At 39.8% G+C, this 25557-nt stretch overlaps 2 protein-coding genes across 14 annotated transcripts in view; one reads left to right on the forward strand and one right to left on the reverse strand.

Annotated features, from left to right (window-relative positions):
* Positions 1 to 938: 938 nt before the first annotated feature.
* On the forward strand, positions 939 to 17930 carry PIWIL1 (piwi like RNA-mediated gene silencing 1). 2 transcript variants are annotated; one of them, XM_027689690.1, is made up of 22 exons: positions 939 to 1082; positions 1631 to 1714; positions 3562 to 3703; positions 4410 to 4535; positions 5437 to 5651; positions 6888 to 7009; positions 7668 to 7748; positions 8267 to 8464; positions 8819 to 8930; positions 9334 to 9448; positions 10072 to 10189; positions 10348 to 10462; positions 11399 to 11586; positions 12222 to 12294; positions 12638 to 12838; positions 13122 to 13225; positions 13678 to 13748; positions 14268 to 14421; positions 14885 to 14926; positions 15296 to 15421; positions 15838 to 15985; positions 16721 to 17930. In XM_027689690.1, the coding sequence occupies exons 2-22, from the start codon at positions 1634 to 1636 to the stop codon at positions 16835 to 16837; spliced, it is 2649 nt and encodes an 882-aa protein (XP_027545491.1). In that variant the 5' UTR covers positions 939 to 1082; positions 1631 to 1633; the 3' UTR covers positions 16838 to 17930. The 2 variants fall into 2 exon arrangements, with proteins under 2 accessions (XP_027545491.1, XP_027545492.1); XM_027689691.1 differs by lacking the exon at positions 14885 to 14926.
* A 672-nt stretch (positions 17931 to 18602) lies between these two features.
* RIMBP2 (RIMS binding protein 2) overlaps positions 18603 to 25557 on the reverse strand; it is a 95519-nt gene continuing 88564 nt past the window's right edge. For 4 of the 12 annotated variants that reach the window (XM_027689688.1, XM_027689683.1, XM_027689685.1 and 1 more), the window contains 4 exons: positions 24494 to 24600; positions 23005 to 23076; positions 22643 to 22777; positions 18603 to 20248 (listed from right to left, as the gene is read on the reverse strand). In XM_027689688.1, the coding sequence (XP_027545489.1) occupies positions 20060 to 20248; positions 22643 to 22777; positions 23005 to 23076; positions 24494 to 24600 (503 nt within the window). In that variant the 3' untranslated portion in view covers positions 18603 to 20059. Of the gene's footprint in view, positions 20797 to 20859; positions 22065 to 22642; positions 22778 to 23004; positions 23077 to 24493; positions 24601 to 25557 lie in introns of those variants that run through there. The other 8 variants (XM_027689686.1, XM_027689676.1, XM_027689679.1 and 5 more) reach the window with 7 other exon arrangements.

Genomic DNA, 25557 nt, shown 5'->3' on the forward strand with positions numbered 1-25557 from the left:
TAACAGAGAAGGAGGAGAAGGAACCTTGTGCATTGCAGATCCAATTGCTGTGATTGTCACAGGAAATCATAACTCGTATTTTGGACTTCACAACAGAACTAGAAAATCTTACGGCTTGGATGTCAGCGGCCTGAAGTGGGAATTCACTCTCTAGCAAATTGTAAATGACCCCATAGGATCAGAGTGGTCTTTCATAGTGGTAAGTATTTAATTTGGTAATGTTATCTCTTGTCCCTTGAAGTCTCCAGACACATCACAGACACCTAAACTTTGAGCAAAGGCACACTAAAAACAACAGAAATGGTGAACTTGAGCCTTGGTGCCGCCTAGACGTCCTGCCTTTCCACAGGAGCGTGGAAAAGCTGGCTAGAGAGTGAATTCCCACTTCAGGCCGCTGACTTCCAAGTCGTAAGATTTGCTAGTTTTAAGCCATGGCTTAAACACGTGCAGAAGTACAACCATGGCTGTAACGGTGCCGAGCGACGCAGCTCTTCACTAGAAACAACACCAAGAGTTTTATTTCTTGCTTTATTGCTCCACCTCCTGGTTAACTGCAGCTTATTTTTCAAGCAACAAGCGGGACGAGGAGGAAATCGCCTTTTAGCGGGAACGTTCTCCTCTCGCACGGGTGACACCCGGCAGGAGAGGGCGGGGGGGGACACCCCGAGCCCCACACGAGCAGAACTCCGCCATGACGGGCAGCGCCATGGCCGCTACCCCTTCGCAGGGGCAGCGACAGCGCTGGGGGGGGCGCCGCGACGGCGGGAAAAGCGCTGCCCTTCGGCTCCCTTCGGCTCCTTTCGGTTTCCTTCGGCTCCTTTCGGCTCTCATCGGCTCCTTTCGACTCCCTTCGGCTCTCTTCGGCCGGGCTCTTCGGCCGCGCTCGGGCCTCGGCAGCCAATCAGCGCCGAGCGCGTGTTCCTTCCTCGTGCCGAGGGCGTTGAGGGCGCGTGCGGGGGCCGTGCGGGCGGTGACCCGGGGTGTGGCCTTCGGCCGGTACTAAATCGTGCGGCGGCGGCGGCGGCCCGTTCTTTGCCGCTGCGTAGGAGCAGAGTCCTCTTGCAGCTGCAGGGCAGGACAAGGTAACGCCGAGGACCGGCGGGGCTGGGAGGCTCTGGGTGCGGATTGCGGCCCTACGGACGGCTCGAGGCGGGCGGGGGTGGTCGGGCCGGGAAGGGCGGCTGTGAGGGGAGAAGGTGGTCGGGGATGGGGGCAGGAGTGACCGGGCGGTAACGCTGGCACGTGCTCCGGGTGAAGCTGCTCCTGGTGTAACAAATCAGGCTGAATTGAGGCTCCAGTGAGACTCCAAAGTAGCATTAGAAGGCTTTGAGTTACGCTTGGCTGAGGCTGCAGGTCCTGCCGTGCTCTCCGTTCTAATTGACTTACCAGCTTCCGGGTTCCTGATGGCCTGTGCCGGTCAGTGCAAGCCTGCCTGTAAAGCTTCCCCACTCTCCCCGTCACGGCTCTGTTAGCGTGGAGATCCGAAAATGTTTCCGAGAAGGGTGCGTTTTACTGAGTTAACTGAAATTAAAGCATGGCTAATGCAGTGGGGTGCTGCTCGGAGTATTTATCGGGATAAGGATGGGGAAGGAGGCAATGGAGCACTAACGGTGTAAGTTGTTTGTTTTAGAAGATGACGGGAAGAGCCAGAGCGAGAGCCAGGGGAAGACCTCCCAGACAGGAGGCTGCTGCACCTATGGCAGGAGATCCACCTGTGAGTTGGTTTTGTTTTAAGTGAATGCAACGGGGATTGTCATACCTCAACTGTTTACCAGGCATATGTGTTAGATATTGTATGTGTGTATGTATATATTATGTTAGATGTATAGTTAATATAACTTCATTTTATTAAGGGCATTTTGTTGTCCTTACAAGCTATTTAATATATAGTTAAATATATATATAAAATAGAGTTGGGGGAAATAAATATTTTCACAGCCTGCTTTGTCCTCTGTGCTACCCTGCAGAGAAGCAGCATATATTAGGCTGCTGCTGCTACTGATTCATATTTGGGCAGAATCTGGGTCTGGCAGGTGTTCTGACCTGTTCTTCTTGGTTTTAATTTCAGTATCGAGGAGTTTATGCATTGGAGCTAGTATTTAGGGCTTGTCTTGCACTTACAGGCACTGATCAAACTGTAACTTGGAAGTGGCTGATACTTCTGTGTTTGCAGCCATGGCCACATACCTGGAGATTTTTTAAAGCAGCTCCTTAAATTTGTCAGTTATCAGTGATCATCTTTCATTTGAGCACATGGGCAGACTGGAGGAGTAATTTTCTTGCCAGTGTCAGATGAGATTAAATAGTGATAGAAGGTAATTAACAGTTCTGTTTCTCAAACAGTGAAATCTGTTGTGCGTTAGCAGTAGCACTGATGCACCTCTTGGCCCTGGAACAGATTTTATAAACCTAAGGGACCTGACTGCTTCAAATTTGGCCTCTTTGACTTGCTCAGAATTGTTGATAGAAGTCAGGGAGTGGTATCAGTGTCCTGCTCTGAGTGAAGAGGAAAGTAATAGAAAAGGTAGGGGTTAGATACTTTACATGGACTTTGAATACTGATGAGTTCTGAGTGGAGAAAAGTCTGTTTTGGCATTCTATTTCTATATAGACTGCCACTCTTCTGTCATGTAGACTGTGTGTATCTGCCTCCCAAGAGGGTTAGCTCCAGAAGTGTTTCCAAAGATATGTTGAAAAGAGGTTGTGGAATGAATAAGAGGGTTTATATTAAATATTTGGAAAGTGAGGGCTTAGGCATGCACTGTATCTCAGCCTAAGAGAGAACATACTCTGGATGGCAGGGAAAGATGGGAACAAGAAGTGAACAATAGCATTTAATTTTTACACTGGTCTGATACAGAGACGTCATAATACACCAAACATGGAGCTCTGCTCAGATCCTTTCATGGGTGGGAAAGGAATGCAGTCAGCTCAGGGGCTCAGTGTTCAGCTGTTGGACTAGAGAATCCATGTAGATGGCATTGCCACTTCCTTCAGAGGTGAGGATGGGGTATAGGTGAGAGAAACAAAGTAGAGAACTTTGCTGAACTACTTTTATGAATACTATACATAGGGAGCACAAAACTTTTGTAATATGCTGTTACTGTGGTAGCACTGGGCTCTGATAACTTTCAGGTGTACTTTGCAAGGTTGTTGCACGTTGGATCTTCGCAGTAGTGCTTATAGGTATTTACAGGCTTCTTAGAAGGTGTACATTTGACAGGTCTTACAAGGTGTAAAAATAAGGTGGAGAGTGTAAGAGCAAGGAGACCTGCTTAGCTACTGATCTGAAATGAGAAGTCCATGAATTTTAGTTAGAGCTTGGAAAGATTTATGTTGACTGCTAGTTAAATGAATATTAGCTTAGCTGAACTTCAGTATTTTTGAGTTTAAAGTGTAGAGTAATAACTGCTACTTAATATACAAAAAAAGATTTAATCTTCTGGAACTCTTACACTTGGGTATTTGAGTATTCTCTACTTGGTGAATGTTCTGCTGTACTCTTGGAAGTGTGGTGTTTCTTCAGTTGCTGTAGAAAAGGTTTGTTCCCAACCATGGCAGGTTCCACTGGATCTGCCCGGTGAGCTGGGCGAGGCTGGGCAGCCCCGGCGGGTCGATGTTCCTTTACAACCATCGGGAGAACCCGGAGGCCACGGACGACTGAGGGGCTTTGAGAGGGTTCAACAGGAGAGGAGGCCAGAAGGTCAGACCGAGAGAAAAAGTTCGTTGCCCACAAGAGCTTGTGTTTTGAATAGAATGCAATTAAGACATTCTTTAGACTGTTTCTCTCTTTTTCTTTTCAAAATGAGATTTATTACTAAGATTCGGAGAAGTTCACGATACATACCTTGGGATGATGGTATTGTCATTCTAACTGAACAAGGAGTTTTGAGAACTACCTCATGTGTACCGTGTCCTCTGTCAAAATAGTTGACACAATTAACTTACACGAATGCCAGTAGTAAATTTCATTTTGATACTTCATTACTTTCTTGAATCCTAATAAGACAATTAAACTTTCTTGCCTGTTTCACATCACAGTGTATTTACATTTGGTGGCAGCTGGAGATAAAAGGAAAGACCTGTCCTCCCTGTATTTGCAGAAGAGATTATTGGTTTGGAGGATTGACATCTGGGGTTTCTTTGTCATCCTGTTGTGAGCTGTTCTATTTGCTTACTAGTTACCTGTCCATAAATTTTCAGAAGTTACTGTGTGTTCCTTGAATTCTGTTTTAAGATGTTTGCTACATAGCAAAAGGTGAAAACTAACATTTCCTGATTTCTCTTAAATTTATATGTGTGCCTTTCAAAATTGAATTGTATTTAATTTTAATTTGTGTAATATATAATAGTATCTATAATATATCTAATACTTGATTCTGATTCTTCCTCAAATTTCAAACCAATAGGATTACGGGTTTCCTCGGGACTCCAGGATTTGTGTTTACGAGAGAGGGGTGGACGTCGGAGAGATTACCATGACCTGGGGGTCAATACTCGACAGGCCATGGTGCATGTTCAAGAATCAAAAACTGGTAAGTTAAGACTGTAGGCACATAAGCAAGTTGAAATGAAAAATAGTTTTCTTCTGCTTTTAGTTTCCCCTAGAGAGCTGAGTAAAAAAAAAAACGAAAAAAAAAACAACCAAAACCTTTACTACGTACTAGAAAAAGATAAAAGTTGCTCTTGTAACCCATTCACTAAGCAAATTGATAAAAATCTCTTAATAAATGTGGAATTTGAAATCTCTTCTCGAGAAACTTTTTAGTTTAAAGAAAAGGTGACATGCTTCTTTTCTGGAGTTGAAATCATGTTTATGACAAGTACAGCAGACTGTCATGATGGTCCTGTATGCCTGCTAGAATGCAGTCCCTTCATCCTTTTAATGCTCCACAGTGCAGGTTCTGTGCTGATGATGGTTTTATATTGTAAGTATGAGACATCACACCATATAGCAATGACTGTAGCCCACTTTTGCTTAATTGAGTGATGACTGGAGCATGGCACAGGCCCAGGAATGACAGGGCTTAGTTCTGCTCAAGTCACTTTGGGCCAGGAGCAGTGTAGTTGTTCTCATTCTCAGATATTCTGTCTAGGGCTATGCTGCTAATTCATGGATCTCTGTCCTTTGTAGGCAGCTGTAGTGCTGGCCTTCTGTTTTCCCTTTACATCTGTGTCCAGGTTGCTGATCTAAATGCTTACCTCATGTGATGTGAGAGTGTTCCTGCCAACTGAAGGAGTTACAGAAAGCTCTAATGAGCAGATGAATGTCTCATAACACCATGCCAGAGCTCACCGAGCTTGAACAGATGCACAACACAACCGACCTCTAATCTTTGTCTGAATGCCACAGTTTTTAAAAACCTCTGAGAGCTGTTGTACGAACATAAACTGGTAAAATTTTGCGACTGTTAAGATGTTTGCCTCTCATTTTAGGTATGTCAGGTAGAATGATAAAATTAACTTCAAATCACTATCGTTTGACGTCTCGACCCCAGTGGGCTTTGTACCAGTACCACGTTGACTACAGCCCTGAGATGGAATCGCGCCGGCTTCGATCCGCTCTGCTCTTCCAGCACGAAGAGCACATTGGAAGAACTCATGCCTTTGATGGCTCTATATTATTCTTGCCACAAAAACTGCGGAATAAGGTATGGTATGAGAATGCTACTTTATTTTTTATTTTGACTCGCATTTTTATGATGCTTCTTGTTCCTTACTAGCCAGGGTGAAGTTAGGGAATTGATGTCCCACAAGTAATGTTTAGTTGGATTGAATATATTAGTATAAGCTAATTTGCTTGTGTGGAGAAATTTGGTAATAAACTTCTGGTTCTAATGCTTAGGTTCTGCAGGTTAGAATAACCCTCTGCACAGAAGTGGGTAGTACAAGACAGTATTTCTCCTTCAGTTTTCTTTCTTTTTAATTCTTTTCATAATATATTAGTATAAGCTAATTTGCTCATGTGGAGAAATTTGGTAATAAACTTCTGGTTCTAATGCTTAGGTTCTGCAGGTTAGAATAACCCTCTGTACAGAAGTGGATAGTACAAGACAGTATTTCTCCTTTAGTTTTTTCTACTTAATTCTTTTCATAACTTCTGTAAATTAACATTCAGCATAATCAAAAGAGTGGATTGGGTGTATGTGGCAGGGTTTTGGTGTGGGGGGGTCTAGGGTGGCTCCTGTGGGAAGAGGTCAGGCTCTGCCCTGTGTTGTACACAGTCATTTTCAGCCAGCTTCACAATGGACCCATCACAGACCAAAGCTGAGCCCACCAGCAAAGCTGGTGGCACCTCTGTGTTTAAAAAGAAGGGAAAAATATCAAAGCAGAAGAAAAGTCTAAGAAGAAAGGAGCAGCAAAGGGAAAACACTATATACTGCTGCTGACCCTGCCCCTTGTGCCACTCACTGCCTCACTGGAGGGACTGAGTGTAGCCAGTGGTGGTCACAGGGGACACAGGAGTCCAGAGTGAAGCTGAGTTTGGAAAAGGAAGAGGAGGAAGATGTTTTCACTGTGTGTTCTAATCTTTTGTCTTTTTGCCTCCCAGTACTTGAATCAGTAATTAAATGTATGTTAGTTGGCAATATATTAAGTTTATTTCCTCAAGTTGAGTCTTTTTCCTGTCATGGTATTTGGTAAGTGATCTCCTTCTCTTCATCTTGAATTCAGCTGCTCTGGAGATAGTTTCCATTCTACTGTTAGTCATCTTCACCCAAATCAGGTAGTAATTTACAGTCCTAGTAGAAAATCAAATTCCTGTTTCAGTTAGTCTTGAATTATTGCATAGAATCTCAGTGTACAAGTCCCGTTTGATATTACTGGAGCAAAGTCCAGACACAGCCCTGTTTGTCTCTAGTTTTATTAACCTCATTTCACTTTCTCAGGTTACTGAACTGTTTAGTAGGACTCGAAATGGGGAGGATGTGAAGATAACAGTCACTTTGACTAATGAATTGCCACCTACTTCACCTACATGTCTGCATTTCTACAACATCATTTTTAGAAGGTTTGCTGTACAGATTACGTTCTTATAAGAAGTCATTCTGAAAATACATGACTGAAGTTTTTCCATTCCAAAGAATAGATTTTAGTAAATAAGTATTGCAAATGTAAGTTTTTAAGCCCTTCTGGCTATTGTTACTGTATGGCCAAACACATCTGGCAATATTTTAATGTGCATTATGTGTGTATTTCTGGCTCATGGTAGTGTGAAATGAGTTTATACCTTTTTCCTGAGCAAGCAGATTCACACTGGAGTGCTAACTGTTGTAGGCAGATAGTCATGTCTCTATTTTTGTGTATGTGGGTTTGCCTCTTAAAGCAAATAATAGAGCAGGACCTTGAACTGGCAAATTTACTTTTTTTGGCTGTGGTATTTCCACTTTACTGTGGTACCTGGACTGTCTGGTTCATCTGAGATGTAGCTTGTTTGGACTGTTACCTTCTACTGGTTGGAGAAGGGTTGGGTTGTATTTGAGTTTACCTCACCTGATTGTCATTAATAAGTGTCCATGACCTTTTCATTAAACTCAATTTAAAAAGTTCATTTTTTATCTAGTCAGACAAATAAAAAAATGAGGTTGTGCAGAGGAATATGATCATGCATATTATGATAAACTGAATAATAATAATGCTAAATGGCATCCATATTTCAACTTTTCTAGGCTTTTGAAGATGCTCAATTTGCAGCAGATTGGCCGTAATTATTACAACCCTGGGGATCCAGTCAGCATCCCTAATCACAGGTGTGGCAAAAGTACTTGTTTGGGAGAGGGGCTGATATTTGGTGATTTATCTTGTAATAAAACCATGCACATAAAAACAGGTACTCCTGGGAAGCATAAAATCTCATTTTCCTGACTTAGTTACGTGTATGTGTAAGATCTTGGTTGATGGAAGAAACTGGACAGTGTTCTACTACATTAACTGCTGGTCTTTTTCTCTTAAAAGTGTCTTAAATACCCACACACTTTGTCTGTGAGATATTTAATAGCATGAATTAAATTTCTTAGCTTTTGAGGCATCCTTGCTTTCACTTCAGTTATAGCTGCATGATTCAGTTAATCTTATTTTGAGCTGATTAAAGATAGCTACATGTAAAATAGTTTTCATTTTCTTAACTTTTAAGAGCTTGTTTATATTTGGATAATGGTTTCTTAGTGTCTTCACTGCTTTCTGATGTCCATGAAAGTGGGCAGAAATAAGGGGTGAGAATGAAGATGCTCTAAAGCACGTTAAGATTTTGTATGTTCTCCTTTGACAGGTTGATGGTGTGGCCAGGCTTCTCAAGTTCCATCCTCCAGTATGAGGAGAGCATTATGTTATGTGCAGATGTGAGCCATAAGGTTCTTCGTGGTGAGACAGTGCTGGATGTTATGCACAGTCTTCATTCCCAGGTTGGAGAGGAAAGATTTAGAGACACCTGTGCTAAAGAGCTGATTGGTTTAATTGTTCTCACAAGGTAAGTCCCTGTGGACTCTTGTTGTCTTAAATCTCTCTATGCTCCACATCCTGAAGTACACAATGAAGCATCAGAAAGGATGCAAATGCTGTCATTGTCAAGCTGGTAAATTAATCAAGGTGACAGCATTTAAAAAAGCAGAAAGTACATACTGGGTTAGTTATGTTTTCATTTGGTTTTATTACAGTTCAGTTTTTGGTAGAATTGAGAGCCTATTACAATTGAAAACTTGGAGTTACTGATAGGAGCAAAACTTTCAACTTATATGAGTGTTGTGATTAACTTTTTTGGCCCAACAGTTGTCTTTCTTTCCTATTTGAAATTAAAACAAAACCTAATTAAATGTTTGTGTAGGTACAATAACAGAACATACAGAATTGATGACATCAACTGGGATAGCAATCCAATGGCTACCTTTAGAAAATCAGATGGTGCTGAGATCACTTTCCTGGAGTACTACAAAAAGGTATGGAAGCTTAACTGTGTGTGTTGTGCTGTAACTTGGAACACTGGAGCATTGTTACAGGTTTGCTTATGATGCATGGATTTGTAATTAATAATATTTCTAATAGAATGTTATGTTTAGTGGATACTATGTAACTGGAGATCAGTAAATAACCTCCACAGTCTGGTTTGGTGGGAGTACTCTATCCCAGGGAGTGGTCAGTCAGGCAGAAATGTCAGAAGGGTTGCGTGGATGAGCAAGGAGCTCTTTGGAAAACTCAAAAGGAAGCATATGGAAGGTGGCAGCAGGGACAGGTAATAAAGGAGGGATACAGATGCATTGTCACAACCTGCAGAAATGAGGTTAGGAAAGCCAAAGCTTTTATTATGAGTAAACTAACATGGAATATATATTTCTAATACAGCAATATAATATAGACATTGGTGATCCAAAGCAGCCTGTCTTGATCAGTCAGCTGAAGAAGAGTAGAAACATTGAAGGAACTGTGGTTCTAATTCCAGAGCTGTGCTCTCTAACAGGTACTGTAGTATTTTTTTATATTAAAGCATTTATCAAAGCATAATGCCTACTGAAATGGGTATTTTGACAGCAGCCTTTTGTTCAGTAGAAATGTTTTGTGTTTTATAAATGTGAGTTTAGAAGCAAGTTTCGTAGCTAAAAGATTTTAAACGAGGCTGAAAAGTTTGAGGGGTTTTGATGCTGCATAGTCTGCAGGTATTGGCACACTGATAACTTGTAGAGACTTTTGGTGGTAGAATTTCTGTTGAAAAAGAGAAATTTACTATAAACTGATAATTTTGTAAGATCTATAAATATGTATATTGCTCTGAGATACTCACTTTGCACTAGCAGTACCTGTCCATCTCAGCACTGTTTTGTTTTGATTTGGAAATGTAAATGAAGACCTTGTGTGGTCTTAATTTTGCACTCCTTGTGTGGTTTCCTCTCAAGCACAAAAATCCAGATTTTTTTCTGCGCAGATGGGAATGTGTGTGCAGAGAGCAACTGAAAACCTTGACTACCACTGCCACCACTTTCTGTGTCTGCAGTGCATGCATCAGCAATCTGTACGGCTTGGAATTTGAATTTCCATAGTCCTTAGTCTTAACTTTTACTCAGAAAAAGCTTTTGCTGTTCCCAGGATTAACGGAGAAGATGAGAACTGACTTCAACATGATGAAGGACTTGGCAATTCACACCCGGCTGCCACCTGAGCAAAGGCAACGGGAAGTTGGAAGACTTCTTAACTACATCCAAAAGTATGCCACCTTAACATCTTCTGCACTTCTGTGTTGTGAAAAATTTGTATAATTAACTTATTTCTTGCAGCAAAACTTTAGAAATCTTACTAGTTTTTAAATAAAGTCAGCATGAACAAATTTCTTATGTTTTTCATTTGAATCTTGTTTTTAAACAGAGATGACAACGTTCAGAAAGAACTTGGAAACTGGGGTTTAAGCTTTGATTATAAATCAGTGGTCTTTACGGGAAGAGTTGTTCAAGGAGAAAAGATCTTTCAATCAGGAAACATGGTAAATAAGAAATCAGCTTCCAAAATCTTCTGGATCTCTCACTGATGAAACAAGTTCTTAAGGAAGGAAATAGTACTTTTTGATTTATAAATGAGGGATAATGAGGAAAAACATTACACACAAATCTTTGTCCAAGCAGAAGACTTGCAAACTTCTTAAACTGTTTACAAGTTCTATTTAGAAACTCTTGAAAGTGCTACATTAGAATAGTGTCTTCCTTGCAAAACAATCCCTCTGACCAAAAAAAGTCTTTTCAGGTAGACAAACCAGGAGACTAGAGATGTTTCTAACTAGTTTCTATTTATTAAAAACGTATCAAGGCTTTCAGATGAAAAGCCACTAATTATTTCAGTTCAGTAGATAGAACACTTAAAGGTGGGGTGACCAATAATGAATAATCTAAATTTGAATTAAACCATAGGTTGTCATAAAACATTAGATATTTGCTCTGTACTAGAGATTTTTGTTTTGAATGGCTACTGGATGGAAAAGGGCACTTTGCACAGCTGTACAGATCCAGATACTGTATTTGTAAAGCTCTTTTAATTCTTGCTATTTAAAAGATGCGTTGTTTCCTTTACAATAATACTTTTCTTTTTCTCAAGCAGTTACTCTGTTAAAAAGAAAAATGGGAGAAAAAAAGTCTACATCAAAAGCTATGTCTTTATACCAGAGGCTGTGCAGCAAATAGTAACAACTTAATCTGTGCTAAAAAAACAGAAGTATGTTTGCATAATTAGGAATAAATTATTTCAAGAGTGTGATTTCTTTATACGCTGGATAAAGCTTATGTTAAATTACTGACAGTGGCAGTAAAGGGACAGGTAAAAATGAGGTCCTGTTCTAGGCAGAAGTGTTACAGTCTGTTCTTGAAGTAGTTCTGGTATAGCTTGTCTGGTAGGGTGTTGATTTTCTTTCTTTACCATCTTTTTACAGGTTGATTACAACCCTCAGTTTGCTGACTGGACAAAGGAGACCAGGGGAGTTCCCTTAATCCGTGCTGTGCCCTTGGACAACTGGCTGTTGATCCACACACGGCGCAACCACGACGTTGCCAATACCTTAATTCAGAGCCTGTACAAGGTCACACCCTCCATGGGGATCAGGATGAGTAGACCCACCACGTAAGTGTCTTTAGAAAACTGGTGGGAAAACCATTTTATGCTTATTAAGATGTGTCTGTTCCCATGCTTAGGCTTTTAAATGGGGAGATGGTGTAGTATGTCACACTACTGACTTCTGTGAGAATTTTCATAAAACAAAGTTGTTTTCAGGATGCAAACTGTGCAGTTTTCTCTTGTGACTGACTTCCCTACTCATTTATTACTACCTTTATATCAGAGCTTTTCACATGGCAAAACCAAGAAATATTAGGCAGTCATTGAGCAAAACCTTCTTGAGTAGAGCCATATTTAACAAAAGAAGGAATATGTATTTTCTTGCTGACTTAAGTTGTATTCTAATTCTGATATGTTCTTGTTGCACATATTCTCCTTTGAGTACCTGTGCTTGCCTTTAACTTTGACTTTCATTGTATTTGGAAGCCTAAACTTGGGGTGAATCCTCTTCATCTTCAAAATGTGTGAATATTATATGGTTATTAATAGCTGTAAATGTGACAATACAGTACTGATGTACAGTGGGCTTTTATGATTATGCATAAGTAGTTTCAATAGCTGTTGGGTTTTTTTCTGAAGTTTTAGTAGGTGTTAATTGGTTTTTGCTTTTTTCTGTGAGCATTTTTTCTCTTTCTTTTCAGGATTGAAGTAGATGACAGAACAGAAGCTTACTTAAGGGTTTTACAGCAGAGGGTTACTCCTGACACAAGCATAGTATGTAACTGAATCCGTAATTTCAAATAGTTTTAATCTCTGTAGTTGGTGTTTTAAGACTAGTGAGATTTGTCTTCAGAAATACTACTCTTGGCTCCTGAGAATCCACTAGATGCCTAATCATAGTCCTGTTCAAATCCAAGGCTAACTATAAGTACCCTTCTGGATAAGAGCCTTTGTACTTAGCTCTGATGCACAGACACTGAAACTTTACAGTTACTTCTTTCACTGTGAACACTTGGGTATTTCTCTTGAGGGCAAGAAACTTTTCCTAAAGAACTCCGAAATGCTCTGTAAATCTTAGAATGCACCTTCTTACAAAGCATTTTTTTTTTCTTCAAAGGTGGTTTGTATTTTGTCCAGTTCCCGAAAAGATAAATACGATGCCATCAAGAAATACTTATGTACAGATTGCCCCATTCCAAGTCAGTGTGTGCTGGCTCGCACTTTAAGCAAACCTCAGACAATTATGACTGTTGCAACGAAAATCGCCCTGCAAATGAACTGCAAAATGGGTGGAGAACTTTGGAGTGTTGAGATCCCAGTAAGTAATTTTTTATTTTTTAAATTGGTAACTCTTTTTCTGAGCTTCACTTAAAAAGCAAGCCTTTTCCCCCAAGAAATAAAATTGAGTGCTCTTTGAGTAGCTTCTATGCTTGTGAGAAGAGGCATGAATTTAAATCTAACATAGGGAGATGCTTAATCCAAGAATTCAGTACCCATGGTTTACTTAAATGTCCTGAAACCATACAGCTTGTGTCATGATCTTGTTACCTTACAGCATGTCTTCATGTACTAATACATGTTCTGTATTGATTTCTTTTAAGCTGAAGCAGGTGATGATTGTGGGAATTGATTGTTACCATGACACTGTAACTGGAAGGCAGTCAGTGGCAGGATTTGTCTCTAGCCTGAATCAAACAATGACAAGGTAAGATTTGCCAAAGGCAGAAAAAAAAAATAAAAGGACCTTTTACTTAACTGAAAAGTGCCTTGAATGTGGAGGGCCACCAGGAAAACATCCAGATTGGTTTGCTGTGCATTGTTAATAAGAAATATATTGTGACTTATTATTTTCTACTGCATTCTCTTAAAGGAGTAGCCTTGTCCTTCTTCCATAGTGCTTGGAATAGAGGGCATCAGCGTGTGACAGGCTCTTTCTCCTTTTCAGTTGACTTGTGTGAATGTTATTTTTGATTGAGAGGGATTTTGAGTGGTGCTAAGGCACTTTTACCATGGGGGAAATACTCTCATATAACTCCTCCTTGGCTGCACTGACCCACAGCACCCATAAAGACTAAATGGTCATAGGCATCTTAAAAATAACTTCGTTGAATGAAGCCTAGGAAATGCTCTAAAGGTCTTTTATTTTGTTCTTCACAGGTGGTTCTCCCGCTGCGTTGTTCAAAGTCGTGGGCAAGAACTTGTGGATGGAATCAAAGCCTGCTTGCAAAGTAAGGGAAGGAGTTCTGCTCTTGTGGAGTCAGAGCCTCAAAACACACCTCCCCTGCTGCCCTGAGGGGAGCTGTGACCAACTTGCATAGAAAGAGATTAAAAATACAGTTGTAAATATCGCTGAAAACTAATAATAGCATTTTGTGTACAGTCTGTCATTGATTCCAGTATTTCTTTGCAATAATTACAAATTACTTCTCAGTGAACTTCAAAGAATGTTTTAACAGAGTTGGATGTAAAGGAGGACAGCTCCCTGCTGTGAGGGAGGCCAGTGGAGCAGAGAGTCTCCTTAGGTTCTATCTTTTTGTGTCAGTACACAGAGTTCTTTTTTGCAGGTAATATTTGTGTAACATGATGCTCACCTGTTTCAGGTGACTGAAAACCAAGGTCCTCAATCTTTCAAACTTACTGCTGTTTTTCCAGGAATAAAAATCCATTTTTTGTTTTGGAATAAACTTTCATTACAGCTAGCAGCTTTTACTCTTGGTTTTTTTCTGTTTGTTTGTTTGTTTTTTAAGCTGCTCTACGAAACTGGTTCAAGTGGAATAAGTGTTTGCCCTCTCGTATCTTTGTGTATCGTGATGGTGTTGGAGATGGCCAGCTAAATACTCTGGTTAATTATGAAGTGCCTCAATTCCTGGATTGCTTGAAGAACATCGGTACTTTCTACAGGTAAATCTGTTTCCACCACCCCTCTTGTTTATGCTGCAAGAGAAATTAGCCCTGGGATAGAAAATGAGATTATGGATGAAGATTGTGTTGTCTTTCTATCCGTACTTATTTTTACTTGAGCTCAAATAACTGCCTTTCTGATGATTGTTTACATGATTTCAGATACCTGACTTGTAATTTAATAGGAAAATTCTTACTACATGCACCATATGACTGCAATACACATGTATGCACATACACTCCTTAGGCATTCTTGATGGATGTGGTAATTAGTGCTTTTTTCCAACTGGTTGATCATAGCCTGATGACTCTTACGTGCATGGTAAGTCCATTTTTTTTCTTTTCACTTCTGAAAGGAGTGTGTTATCCAGTCATTTATATTCTGCACAGTTTTCAACATTCTGCTTTTAACAGCAGTGACTTAACCTGCTCTGAAAAATGAACATGTTTCCTTACACTGCAGGCAAGTAGAGCCCGAAAGAAGTCGCAGCTCGGAGGAATTGAGGTGCTTATTTCTTCTCTTTTAGTTTCTGTTAAGAGCATTTTTGATAAAGAGCAAGCCACTAAGGCAGTGTTTTCTATATGAAATGGTGGAGTAGAGAATAGAAATCTAATCTGTATTTAGATTATCTCTTTTTGGTCTGTTTTTATGTCTCCCTATGAAGTTAAATATAAGTTGGATTGGTGAGAAATAGTATCAGAGTTGCATCTAAACTAAAAATCCAAATTTATGAAAACTGTCATTTAATCTAAATCAGTGAATTAATGAGGACTTATTTGTGGAATTAATGCCCTGGGGTCTAGAGAATCTGTTCCTGAAGTACTCTTAGTGCAGTTTTTCACAATAGCTTTTGGGTTTTTTCCTTTATTTCAGTCCAAGACTTACTGTGATCGTTGTGAAGAAACGAGTGGGTGCCAGGTTCTTTGCAGAGGTTGGTGGAGGACTTAAAAACCCACCCCCTGGCACTGTTGTTGATACAGTGATTACCAGACCAGAGTGGTAAGTTACTGTAGAAGTAACACTTAGTCCTTTTGCCAGCAGCTTTATAGTAAAGGAAATATATTAATATACATTAATGGACTGTGGGATCAAGTAGAAAAATACTTTACACAATTCTGTCCTTTTGGAAAGAGATCATAATGAATTTGTAGATGAAATAAATGGATAAGCTTACACTTTACAAATGTATTCTGCAGTGTTTCAGGAGTTTCAATATGCACTATTTGTATACATCAGAGTATTGCATACATTTCAAGTGCATGTGTTTCACTTTTTAGTGTTTCTTGTTTTGATTGTTAAAGGTTTAGTTCGAATGAGTGTGTATTGATGGGGTTGCCCAACTGTCCTTACAGAAATGCAGCCCTTTCTGTAAGAGACTTTTTGCTTTACCTAAGGGTTTGGTTTTCCTGTTACAGGTATGATTTCTTTGTTGTGAGCCATACAGTGAAAAATGGTTGTGTCACACCCACTCATTACAATGTCATTTATGATGGCAGCCAGCTGAAACCAGATCACCTGCAGAGGTTGACCTACAAACTCTGCCACATGTACTATAACTGGTCGGTAAGTGTTTCCTCTGGGAAATGATAATATTTTTCTTCAAAGATGGTGCATCTCTGTGCAGTTACAACCCACAAGAAGGTGGAAACAAGTATCCTTAAAACACCCATGCAGATCCAAAAAGCCTACAGGTGTGCCTTGGGACCTAGAGTGGTTGTTTGAGAACTAGATGCTTTATAATTCACCTGATCTCTCTGAAGATTAAAGTAATCTTTGTTCTCACTAGAAAATACTTGCTATTTTGAGTGTTGTTCCCAAATTCTGTGTGAAAAGCAAACTTAAAGTGACTATTTCTTACCTGCAGAAATACTTCCTGCTTTATGTGGGGGTGGAATTATGTTCCTCCACTTCCCTTGAGGCTTCTGTTGCACACCAAGATCAGCACACAGTCAGCTCGTGCCTGAGGGGTGCTTCAGATTTGTCAGTTGAACAATCCTAAATATTTGGCCTGACTTAACCCATGTCCCACCTTCTGCAAGACCCAGTATTGAATGTAAACCTCTGTAAAAGGGTTTTTTTGGAGTGAGGAGAGGAATAGAGTTGGGTTTTCTTGCATTTGTTCTTCTGTTGCGTGTTCAATGTATGTAATGTTATTTTCAGAAACCAGCATAAACAACAGGGAATATAAACTTTACATGTATGCACATACTTTGGAATTCCAGGGGTGTCTGTTACAGTGAACACATGCTTATTTAAATTACTTGAAAATAATTGCCTCTTTTTTCCCCCCTTCTGCAGGGTGTTATCAGAGTACCTGCTCCTTGCCAGTATGCTCATAAACTGGCTTTCCTTGTCGGTCAGAGCATTCACAGGGAACCAAATCTGATGCTTTCAGACAGACTTTACTATCTTTGAAGTTATCAGCCGAATAGAATAGTGTAGTTCTTCTCCAAGGAATGCAGAATTGTCTAAGGTTTTGGTTTTTAGTTTTGCTTTTACTTAAAAGACATGAACGTGGGATAATATGTGCAGTTATGGAACTTATTTTTGGTTTGTTTTTTTTTTTTTTGGGAAATCTTACCCAAAATTACTTCTAGCAAGTAAGAGAGAGTTATGCAGAACAAAATCCAAACTTTTTCAGCTACTATGTTACACTTCTAATTTTCAAAATGCTTCAAAACTGTTGATTCCTTGTTTTTCTTTCCTGTTAAAATGAGAGCAAAATTTTGTTTCCTAAACTGTTTTATACTTTTAAAAAGAGGCCATAAGATGTTCTTGGTTTAAGGCTGCCATTGGGGGAAGGATTTGCAAACCGACTAGAAACTGTCTGGAGTCCCCCTGGGAGCAGAGGGGAGTGAAGTGGGGCTTTTCCACGCTGGCTCAGCTGAGGAGGAAGTGCTGTGGCTGCCAGAGTTACACGACTGACTGACAAAGGCAAAATGATCTCTGTCCCTTACCACAGCTGTTGGAGCACCTTTATTATCCAAGACTACACTGTTCTCTCCATAAAAAGGGATGGCGTGGATGGTGTTGGAGCAGCTGTGAAACTTAGAATGGACTATCCTGTCAAAGTCCTTTTTCTTACTCTTGCAACTTCATGTTCACTACACTGTGCAGTTGTCTACAGCAACTTCTTCCCACTGTCATCACTGAAAGGAATTAAACTTCTGGACAGATACTACTTAACCACATGCTTGTTAAATGTGAATAATAATTTCCATCTGAGTGTCAGTGCAGGTTTTTTGGGGGGTTTTTTGGTTTTGTAGTTCCAAGCACTGGGCAGTGGCCTTGGTTTGTTTTGCATGTCTGAGGTTTTCCTTGGTAACTGTTGAGCAGCAGCAGCTCAGTTTGTAAAGCAAGAAGCAGTTGTGTGGATGATTTCAGAGTTAACACCAGTCAAAATAGCACACATGGAAAAATGTGGATTAGTGCTGATTTTCCCAACCAAGTTGTTGTGAAGCTTGTTCCTGTTCTTTGTGAGATTTAAATAAACTTCTTGCTGTAATTCCTTGCTTGTTTGATTCTGTTTTATGTATTTGCTTATGTACTTCAGAGGTGGGCTTTGGGCATAGATGGGACAATTGCCACTTTGCAAGCACTTTTTATCTCTGGAAAGCTCTTGCAGTCTTGCGTGTAGATGAGCCTTTCTTTATTCTGCAGTAAACTAGCTGTTGACAATTCTGAAAAATGAGAGTTCTATGACTTGTATTCAGTTGAGGTTTTTTCCTTTCCTAGGCTGAGAGAACTCTGCCAACTTCTTCCACATGAAATTTGTAGTGAAGAGAGGCAGAGGGTTTCTTGAGCAAATAGTTTTGTGTTTCTGATGTCATACAGTGGTAGCCTACCCTATCCATACTTAGTATTTTGTATTTCTTGCTGGTTACATACCACTTATTTACTCCTGTCACAGATATTCATTCTGATCTGTTTTTTTTCTTTTTCATTTGAGGTCACTCAAGAAGGACCTTGTGCAGCTGCAGGAAGGTAGGAGATGATCACTGGGGGCTGTTCTTTGTCCCCTTTGGTGCAGTGTTTGAAGGGGTGACTTGCACCATGGCCTTGTGCTTGTCCTTGGCTCCCTGGGGTCTGACCAGGGGTGCCTGGGCCAGGAGGGAGGGAGAAAAGGCTGGCACAGCAATCGAGCAGCTGCTACAGTAGATTTATGAAACGTACTGCACTCTACAAAATATCAAATTATTTATTTATATAAAATATAATACACAACAATTGTACACATGCACACACCCACACAGTACTTTACCACAACTTTAGGCCAGTTATTTTCTTTAATTAAATGTTATAATCTAGCACACAGTATCTTACAGTAATTTACATTATTATCTGAAGACACAATGGGGAAGCTTTGATCATTCATTTATAAACCTTCCATAAATTACAAAAAGAAAGGCAGTCTGAAAAGTATGTATAAACAGTAAAAACAATTTACAAATGGACAAGAATTACAAAATAGTAACAGCCAATGACTGCCATCAGTGTGTAAGATTGTTTGATATGCCAATATCACAATTAAGATTTGATTAGAGCCTCTTGCAGCCTCATTACTGGCTGTGGCCTGTGACTGCAACACAGTTTGTCCTTTTTACTTTAAACATGTACTTTTTCCTGAATCTGACATCAGCAATATGAAAATGCCTTTTAACTTACAACTGTACCTCCACAGAAAAAAAAAAATAATGGGGGGGGAGTAAGGGGGTTTTGGTGTGGAGTTGATTTGTTGGTTTGTTGTTTTTTTTTTTTAAATTTTCCCAGTAGTTTAGAACAGTAAACCAGGAACCCCAAAACTGGAGGTTGAATGGTTGAAACTGGGTGAGGTTCTGAATAACTTACACTATATCTGATTTCAGTGGGGTGAAAATGTTGACAGAATAAATCAATACAAGGTTTTGGTTTTTGGAGGTGGGGGAGAAATAAAGAAGCAAAAACTAAAAAAAAAAAAAAAATAAAAAAAGCATTTAGCACAGCACTTTCAAACTCCCAGGAGTTACATCAGACAGTGAATGGAGTCAGTAACATAGTACTTGATCTTAAATTACCATGTTTTAGGGAAGATGAAGACAGTTGAATACACAGTACATACAAAGTATACGCTGTATATTTATTAGACAGTACAAATCATTGTGCATTAATAAGGCAAAACATCAAGGCTGATTAAACTAGGAGTTTCAAGACCATTTTTGTTAATGATTAGTTACAGTGGGGTGATCTCTCTGAACTAGGAATCAAGGAACAGAGTTTTCTCCCCACCACTCGTGGTTAAAGGAGGCTAAAGGCTGAGATTTCTCCAATGGAGTTGCAGGTGTTGAGTTGACTTCAAATAAAACCACGTTCTTCTGGTCTTTAAGCCCACAAAATTTTTTATTTTTTTAAAAAAAAGTTTTTGCAACAACAAATCCGCTTCCTTTTTTTTTTTTTTCTTGCTGTTTTGATTAAGCAATTCACATGATTCTATTGATGTCAGAGTTAAAAATGCAGAGAGGTTTGGTAAAGTTGTACTGCATAGTCATGAAAGCCCTAGTTTTGACTTTAGAAAAAAAAAAAAACAACAAAAAAAATCAAAGAAAAAAATTAAAATTACACAGACTGGAAGCTTTTACAAGTTGTCCAGGAGCACATGAATCATTTCACTGCACCAAGCTTTTTCAGCAGTTTCTTGCCTTTGGAAAGCAGCCCCTTTTTCTTTTTCGAGGACATATCCCTGCCTCTCCCGGGACTACCAGAACCCATAGGTGACGTAGGTGACCCGGAATGGAGATGAACTGTGGGGGATGGTGCTCTCCGGGATGTACCTGTATTCTCAGGAGGAACCTATTAGGTACATTGTTATAATTTATTGAATGTTTGAAAGCTTCAAAGCTGTCAGCATCAAGAAAGTTTGGTAACATCACTTTGTCCCATTACCCACTTTTAAGCAAAAGGGCTGGTTCCTTTCTTCTCTCTGGCTTTAAAATACTGCTCGGGCTTACAGAAAATGCATAAATTTAGAAGGGGGGGAAAAAAATTGTAGAATGATAGAAAACCCGCCAATAGAGCCCTGGTTTGGTTGTACTTTTTTAAAGGAAAAGTTGGATACGCTTGTTTTGCCAGAATTCTGGCCACAAAAGCCACAAAACTGGCTTTGGTTTTGCATTTCAGTACTCTAATAGTACTAAAATGGAGAGGGAATACTTTTAGCTATAGATTTAAGAAAAATAAATGTGTTAATTACTACAGATTAGCAATCTATAGAAGCCAAAGTCTTTTCAGAAGAAATTACTTAAAATGCTACATGTTCACTTACTTTTTAATGTCCTGTAAATGCCTTTTCTTTAAAATTGGCTAGCAAACTTTATGTACAGATTAGAGAAGATGGCACACTGGCTTAAAAAAAAAAAAAAGAAAAAAAAAAAGGAAAAAGAAAAAGCTAAAATGAACCTTAATTGCAATCAAAGAAAGCTCAAAGACCCTGACTGCTTGATGTATATGCTGCAGCTATGAGGTTGTTAGATGACAGCATTCCTAAATATTTTGAACAGCTAATTTTTTTTTTTCAATCATCAAAAGCACTTGGATGAAAATGCTAAAATTGCTTATACTCAGCCTATCCTAACTACAGTGCCCAGCTGGCAAGATGGGTTACTACCAATTAAGATGATATTTTCATAGTAGAATCCATGCTGGAGGGAGTCCTGTTAGCTTGGAGTTAAAACATCAGCAATTTACTGGCTTGTTGTGCAATAGTGAGTTAAGCAAAGGGGCTTCAAGCCGACTTTGATTTTAAATCAAGGTCTAATTCTAATGAAAAAAAAAAAACCAAAACAACTTGGTAAAGCACCCCAACGTACACCTGAAGATACCATATATTGAGTCTAATGCATTCATTCAGTGAGCTGCATGTTTCAGGTCGAGACTTTTATTGCATTGGTAAACCAAACAGTTGCTAACATTTCAAATGTCCACTTTCTAGGACAAAAATCCCAGTCAATTGTACCGTAGGAAGGGATTGTTTTCAGAAGCGTTGGATAGTTGGTCTTAGGCAAGCTGGGGTATAATCGATTATGGAAAACACATCTTAAGGCAGACAATTTTAAGTAGCTCAGTTTGAGTGTAATGAGTTTCAAAACCAACTATACCCTTGTAAACTACCGTGTGCATCAGCTTAACGCTGCACTTGGATGTTCTGTAAGGGTTGGAGCTGTTGTGCTTTTCTCTTGTCACAGGAGCTTGGAATTTTTACCTCCCAGGTTGGCTAACAATGCAATATGCAGCTTTGTTTGTAGGGTAGTTAGACATCAAACTCTCCTTTCTATGTAAACATAAACATTGAGCTCGTGAAGAAATATGTTCCAAACGCTGACCTTCATAAAGTGAGGTCTAATTGACTTCCAGGGATTCCTTTTTAAAGGATTTGTCTCCTAAAAAAACCTCAATTGACTTGACTAGATTCAGCAGAAGCATACAAGCCTGCTCTTCTGTGGCCAAGGGTTTTGGAGACATATTTCTTTCCTTTTCCCCCACAATTAAGTTTCAAGACTTGCATTAGATAGCCAGGTAGCTTTAATTGAAATCTCTATTGGTATCTTCAGTTGCTCACTTACGTGAAGGCTACATTGCCTTATTAAGGTGTGAAATGAACACTCTTCTTCTGTTTCCAAGCAGATGAGCAAAGAAATAAAAATATATATAAAATATATAATATATAAAAGTATTGCAGTGATGAAACAAAACCAAAAATGAGATACTCTAAACATGGTTAATCTTTCGTAAAAGAGAAGTCTCTGAGCAATTAACTAATGCCAGTTGGAACAGGAAGTCATAAGGATTAAAAGACGAGCGCTGTCAAGTCAATCAGCTGCAGTTACAGTTTGTATTTAGAGGAACACTGGTACCAATCTTTTGTCCACAAGAGCTTTTTGTAGTAAGAGCAGTTTGGAAGCTTTAGGAAGTAACTATCACCAGAGAAGAACTGCTTAAATTCGAATTATAATGGAAGGTACTGTAATGACTGCAGTCAAACAGTCAATTTAGTTTCTCCATTTACAAATGTAACGAGCCAGCGAAGGCTAAAGTCACTTTTCCTTACGTTTTATTCTATATATTTGAGAGAGTTAATTTTAAATGGGCAGATGAATTTAAGGTGTTAAAAGTGACGTCTAAATTACATATGAGACAGGATGGAATGGGAAACAAAAGAATTTAAGTTTTTCTTATTCGGTTGCTTACCCTTTTTGCTTTCGAACGCGTCGGCGTGTCGTGAACGTAGCGCGAGGGTGCATCGGATAGAAAGACTTCAACATCATCAGGCACTTCTTCAAGAAAGTTGGAAGGAACCAGCCCCTTTTGTCCGTTAAGTTCACCCTGCAACACCGTGAAATGTTTTAATTAAAGCAAATGTGGGTTCCCAAGAAGGTAAGGAAATACTTTCACCTGTCGCAAAGCTGGTGAGGAAGAGGAAATGCCCATCTAAGGTCAGTGGGACGTGACCTGAACCCCCCTCCCCTGGGCTGTCATTTAGTGATTGGTGCTGGTGAAGGTGCTCTAGCAGGTTGGAGCAGTTTGTAGTGGCTAAGCAGGAGCCAACTTACATAGTAAAATCCATCTTCATCAATCTCACCAAAGACGGTGATAATGTCCCCAGTGCAGAATGTCAGCTCGGCCTGCAGGAGAGGGACAGGGCAGGTGGTGTTAGGCAAAGATTATCTTTTCTTTTATCAACAGTAAATCCACTAATATTCCCCCCTTCCTTCATGTTGACACATTTGGTGAAACCAAGTTCACCTTTGAGAGCAAAGCCTTTTTTCTTTTTCTTTTTCCTTTTTTTTTTTTTAATGTATTGGATTTTTTCCCTTAGCTTGCTAAACCTGGCACCTCTCCCACTGGGCTCTGAACACCCCCAGGACTCCCTGTGGCCAAGAAGCCAAGACACTCAGGCCTTGAACAACCTGAGCAAACTGTGAAGCTTTGAACTACACGGCTTCAAAGGTCCCTTCCATCAATCCTTGTGGGAGGAGGGAACAAGACACTGGGGTGGGACATGGCTCAGGTGCCTGCTCTGTGCTGAGCTGAGCACCAGGACTAATGGGTACAGAAACAGCTGAGGGAGCTGCTTTTCACAGAATCACAGGATTAGGGTTGGAAGGGAGCTCTGGAGACCATCCAGTCCAACCCCCTGAAGCACAACGTTTCTGCAGTGGAGCTGAACTGGATTCTCTTCAATAAAGGCTTTGTAATGGGCAGCTCCACTCTGATCAGCAAACAGAGAGTGAACTGGGCCCTTTTTAATTACCTGTGGCTTAAATGCAATGTTACAAGGGGGCAGGGGGGTTTAATTAATTTCCTGTGGTCATGGGAGGGGAGAACAAACAAAATGTTTGCAATATATCGGCACAATTTCTTTGATTTGTTGGCCAAACTACTTTGAAACACCATAATTTAGAAATAGATTTGGTTCAGCAGGAAACAGAAAACAACCCTGGCTGTGTTTTAAAGCAGCAAGACCCATATATTTCAGAACTCACCTTTTGCTTAAAAAAATTCCAAACAATTCACCAAGTAAAAAAAAACCTAAACAATATTTTAAAGGATAACTGAGGAAGCTCCTAGGTATGTAGTGTTTTTTACAGGTTACAGAGGTTTGAAAGCACTCAGGACTATCAGCTTGTTAGAGTGAGCTAGGGTACTTCTCAAAAATAATCATGATCTTGGGTGCAAACATACAGAGGAAATCTCAAAATAAAAATTCCCTACAATTTATAACTGCTTTTTTCCTTATAGACTTTTGTTATATTTGCAGGTACACACACATATGGCATAACATCCATATCCATAGCTGACCTTAGAATGCACTGAGCTGTATTAAATAAAACCTACAGAGGATATTCCTTGATTTTGTTTGAACAAGAACCATAAATCTACTTGTACAGAAGCCATAAGCTTTGTCATACACATGCTCCAAACCACTTGGCCTGTGTTTGTAATCCTGAACTATTTCTTTGCACACCCACCCTAAATGCAGAGCAGTGCCCACCAGTCCTGACTGTGTTTGGTACCCACAGCACACGGTTCTGGCCGTACCTCGACATCCACATTAGGAGAACTTTCTCTTGGATCATAATCATACAGTGCCACCATCCTTCTTGTAGTCACTGGCTGTTGTCTGCCACTCCTTCTGCTTCTCTCTGTTCCAGTCACAGGGGGAGGAAGGCAAGGAAAAGCTATCAAAGTTATTTTGAAAATAAAACCACGGTGCACCTTTCCCTCCGGGTCTTTTCCCAGCAGTGCGGCAGCAACGTGGGTGTTTCTCCAGCACAGTGATAAAAAGTCACAGATTAACAAACCTATTAGCACTGATAAAGGATGTGAAACCACATGTGCTTCATAAATAATATTTAACACTCATCTGGCCATCTATTCTAAGCCACTGAATCCTCTGAACAGTTTTAGTTGCAAAACTAAAGCTCCGCAATTTTCATCTGTTCCTGGTTGTAAGAACCAGAGGTTACCAGGGTGTGCAAAGCCAAACAGTCAAAATTCAGGTTTGTTGCATTTTATTCAAACTTTTACTGTGTATTCCCTTCCCCTCTCCTAATCACGAGGAATGTTGTGCCTGGGATTATTCTTCAGCTTTCTGCTGGGAGGGAAGAGATGCATACAAATAAAAGAAGATATAAAGCCATTCAAAATTTTGGTTTTAAGGATTTAATATGCTTTTTGGCAACCACTTCTACAGTTCACTTTTAAACAGGACTGAACCAATTCCAGCCCTCTGTACTCTCTGAATGGTGCTGGAAATTTTTAAACATATTGAGAAAGTTGTATGATGTTTATTTTTAGAAAGAAATCTAAGTTACTTGCATTGTGTATCTGTGTGCAACATTGAACCAAGTGATTCATAGCACAGAATTGTTTGGCCAAACTCTGCTTTTTAAAGGGTTTGTTGCTGCAATATCCATAAAAACCTCTTAATATGTAATGCTATCCCAAATGGGACCACACACAACCCTTTGCCGCCATCCCTTTAAATTATTGCTAAAATAGGAATATGCAGAAGAGTAAAAATAATAAATAAGTGATTCTTTTTATACTTTGCAGGAGTGAGTGTGTCATGAAGCACCTCAGCACAGCACACTCCAAAGCTC

Source organism: Neopelma chrysocephalum, unplaced genomic scaffold, assembly GCF_003984885.1.
Source record: "Neopelma chrysocephalum unplaced genomic scaffold, ASM398488v2 Primary Assembly neopelma1_77, whole genome shotgun sequence".
NCBI classification, from domain to species: domain Eukaryota; kingdom Metazoa; phylum Chordata; class Aves; order Passeriformes; family Pipridae; genus Neopelma; species Neopelma chrysocephalum.